The following is a 4,068-nucleotide window of genomic DNA, read 5'->3' as shown; positions in this document are numbered from 1 at the left end:
TGATCATAATTTTTTTAACAATTTCTTAAACTATTTTGAGCAAGCACTTAGTCGATCGAGTGGAGACTCCACCATACTATGATCAATATTTGAAAATTTGTTTTATTGGCCACAGGGACGGACCCAAAGTGAGTCCTGGTGGCGCACGTGATCCACCAGCTTTCATTTTTTTTAATCAAAAATCACATTTTCGCCTGAATTTCCCTTTTACACTTTGCAGAACCAAGAAGAAAAAACTGTTAACAACGTCCAAATTGGAAAATCAAAACTCATTCTATTCAATTTTAGCTTCATGAGATTCCATTCAGCACTGCTAATGCGATTTTGCTGCTGACTGCTCGTGTGGTTTTAATGTGTATTTTATGAACCATAAATGTAGTTCAATTAAAATGAAAAGCTTGGTGCAACTGAATAATTTCATTCATCCCAATTATCTGGCTTTAAAGTATAAACATTTGCTTCTCTCTGATTTCTTGCTAGATGTGGTTATCCCTAAATATGGGTCTATTGCCTTGATACGATATATGTGTTGGCTCTTGTTTCTTTGCATAGGTCAACAAGAAATATATGTCTGAAAATTAGCTTGATGACTTTTACAAGAGAATGCTACTACTCAAGAAGAAGAAATAAGTAACAGTAAAAGTGCAGTTTAAGGATGGCAAACCTTATGATGTTGCTTTTAATATATCTGTTGAGTGTTCATGAATTTGAGTTTGGTGCTAACCATTGAGCGGAAAGGACTTGATATGGTTTGGCAAGATTGGAGCTTGCTATTAAAGGAATTGGGTGATTTCTACCTCAGTCAAATATTTAATGATATCTGTTGGATAGCATATCCCCGAATTTCTACATTTTTCTCCTGGAATCCCATTTGTTATAGTTGGCACCAAAATAGATATGCTTCAACACAACAAGCTCTAGTTAGTCTTACATTTTCTGCTGAAGTTGTCGTAATTGTGTGTGTGTGTGTGTATTTTTTTGTCATCTCTACTTATCATGTAGGTAAAACAAGCTTGCTAAAAACAGCCTCATATTTACCTTATAAATTTGGCTTTTTGTAATTTTGATTGTGACCACTAATTAAAAGTTTGTGTCTGTCGCTGATTGGCCGACCACGGCAATGTTTATATGGACGAGGATAAGATACCGTGCTAGGATTTCAATTTTACCTCAAGGGATTCATAGTTCCTGTTGTGTATTTTGACTTCTGTGCATCTAGGTAGATATATTTTAAGTTTTCACACTTGTTTGGCAGGATTATAAATCAATGTAATATGTAATCACAAATAATGTTAAACATTAGTCTATGTAACAACAGTAACTTACAATTGAATAAAATAAAAAACTAAGAAATTTTGACTGATTGTAGTTGGTCTAGAGTCGCGTAAAATAACATTACACATACTTTGATTGAATTATATAGATTTTTTATTTTTATTTTTATTTTTTTTGTTAACCAAGTTCAATCTAGAGTATCGAACAACATAGAAATGAGTTATTCTTCTTGGCCCAGTCCATCCGAGGGGCATTGCAAACTCCCAACCAATAGGTGGCGCCGCATTGTCCCCCTAGATGGACAAGGCCTACGTTCCTTTTTCCATATAGTAGAACCTCATAAAGATATATATTGCAAACACGCGACCAATAAGGAGGGCATTGTCCATATAGAGAACCCCATAAAAATATATTACTTCGTTACACCATAGATGTGATTCTACCACAAAATTTAATAAACGGTGCATGTTTGGCAAAACTTAAAAATACATACAAGTAAATTTAATTTTAAGTGAACAAGTAAGTTTAAAATAAATATTTATCTTGTCGAATATAAAACTAAGAAAATTGTTCTTACTAAGACTAATTCTTACCTTCTTATCAAAATATCAGTTATTTTGAGTTGTGCTTTGAATTTTGTTTATTAAAAAGGGGATAGTATTTTTCAAATATATGTGAAAACAAAGATGCTCTAAATAAAGACATAGAAACATAATATCGTCAAAATCTCATGTACAAGACATCCATCCGTGGCAAAATTTGACATGAAATGGCATCAAGTAATGCCATGTCATGTACATACAGACATACATGTACGTATAAATACATAAATCTTGTAATAGATACATGTTTTTTCATCCTGTGCAGGATGATATTACAAAGCACTGCTACAATATTATCAACCACTATATGTACCTCATTTTTCTGCCATACCATGTTAACTCTACGTACGTACTAGATTAAAAACAGTGATCATCACACGGTTTTGCTACAGTCAGCTTTGCCAAACCCAACTTGACGATTGGTCGTATCAAATTCCACCCATAGATTCTGTTGATGAAAATTACCTATGATGTTACTCGCAACACCAAGAGATTCGGACCGTCCGATTCCTACGCAATGGACCCCACCTTCTACGTGATCTAAAATTCTCTCCTTGCTGATTAAAATTTCTACACCCTTGTCGAATTGAAAAGACATGTCTCCTATTAACTGTCCAATTTCAATTGGATTGCCATCAAAACACATGTCCAATGAACCTCCATACACGTACCCTTTCTTCAATTTTGGACCTACTAGTCTCACTACTTCTTCCCTTACCTTAGAGTATGCCGTGTCCACTAGAAACGTGTATTGTGTGCCAGAATCGATCATTGTCTGACCGGAACCTCCTGCGTCTGGCCGGAAAACCGCTTCGGGGATGTTCAGTTTTTTCCCACCAATTTTTATCCCTAGAAGAGCAACGGTGAAGGCTAGGGGATCAAGATTGGGCTTGCGTTGACTTTGAGGGAAAGTCAAAAGACTGATATATTGAAATGTGTGTGAATTTGGATTTTGGCCAAGATAAAATGTTCCTGTGGGCATTGTTTGGACACCGCCCTGTCTTAGTGGCACACAATAAGAAAATTTTGATATCTTAGCTTGAGAGATAAACGACAACCGTCCAAGATTCATCCCCAAAATACCCTCCGCCTCGGCGGATTCCGTTGCACATCCAAGAATCAGCGGAGGTGTACTTCGGGAACTAGAAAATGTAAATTTTTCTCTTACGAGATTGCCCTCAGCCAGTGTTCCGTCCGCATAGAAGTAAGAATAGTGGCACAACCGGTTCTGGTCACACGAAGTTGGGATGGTAAAATCGGGAATCCGCGGCTTGCAGATGGGGTGGTTACAAGGTAGAACAGAGAAAGAAGATGAAAGAGAAGGATCAAACGACGTCGTGGGTGGAGGAGGTGGCCTTTTAGGTGACTTCCTGTGGCATTGAATCCATGAAAGTTGACTGCCAGTATCCAAAACCATTTGTTGAGTCTGAGGTGGGGTCCCAATCGGGAGTGAAACAATCAGAGCCATTGAGTACTTGAATGCTGATTTGTAGTCATATGATGATGACCCTGGAACTGGCTTCTGCACCAGTGCTTTACGAGGTTGAGATGAAAGAAGAGAAGCCCTTAAAACTGCTTTATGAGAAGCATTTTTCAATAGAGGGGCTGAGGTTAAAGGAAAAGAGAAAGAAACAGTATTTTCTTGGACTGTTATTTGCATAAAGTTAAACAAAATGAGCAAAACAAAAAAGAGAAACTTGCAGAAGTATTCGATAGCCATAGCCAAAGAATTTTTACACAGATATCGGAAGTGAGAGGAGAGTGGGATGTGAGGGGAGAGTGGTGAGGTTTTGGTTGGTATTTATATGGGATTTGAATCGAAAAAATAAATAAATAAAAAATAAAAAAGGGCCGAACGCGGTTTCTAACTTACATGTAATTTAATGGTTGTATCCAATCTTAATGATACGAGTTAGCTACACACTGTACTGTAGTCAAAGCTACTCGAATCCTCACTCTTTCCTATTTTTGAATTTTCTACTTTTCGTGGGATTTAGGGTTGATTATGATTGGAGGGAAGATATGAATGAGTGGATGACAGCCTTTAGTAGCTTATATGTTACAAACAAAAACGTGTTTTCTCTCAAAATTCATTTTTTGTTTTTGTTTTAAGTTTTTTTTTCCCTAATTAGATTGATAAGTGATTAACTATCTCTGGACGAGTACGTTAGGTTTACTTTTTGTAATCAAA

At 36.6% G+C, this 4,068-nt stretch overlaps 1 protein-coding gene across 1 annotated transcript; it reads right to left on the bottom strand.

The window, feature by feature from the left end:
- Positions 1-1,967: 1,967 nt before the first annotated feature.
- LOC111367555 (aspartic proteinase PCS1-like) lies at positions 1,968-3,662 on the bottom strand. The gene has a single exon (XM_022988491.1). It carries the CDS (start codon positions 3,595-3,597, stop codon positions 2,251-2,253), a length of 1,347 nt encoding a protein of 448 aa, XP_022844259.1. The 5' UTR covers positions 3,598-3,662; the 3' UTR covers positions 1,968-2,250.
- Positions 3,663-4,068: the final 406 nt, after the last annotated feature.

This window comes from Olea europaea, chromosome 18 (assembly GCF_002742605.1).
Source record: "Olea europaea var. sylvestris chromosome 18, O_europaea_v1, whole genome shotgun sequence".
Taxonomy (NCBI): domain Eukaryota; kingdom Viridiplantae; phylum Streptophyta; class Magnoliopsida; order Lamiales; family Oleaceae; genus Olea; species Olea europaea.
The sequence above is the reverse complement of the archived record's forward strand: the minus strand, read 5'-3'. Positions and strand labels throughout refer to the sequence as shown.

What these genes read in the sequence shown, in the direction of transcription:
- LOC111367555 (XM_022988491.1), bottom strand. Translation starts at nt 3,597, where the DNA reads ATGGCTATCGAATACTTCTGCAAGTTTCTCTTTTTTGTTTTGCTCATT.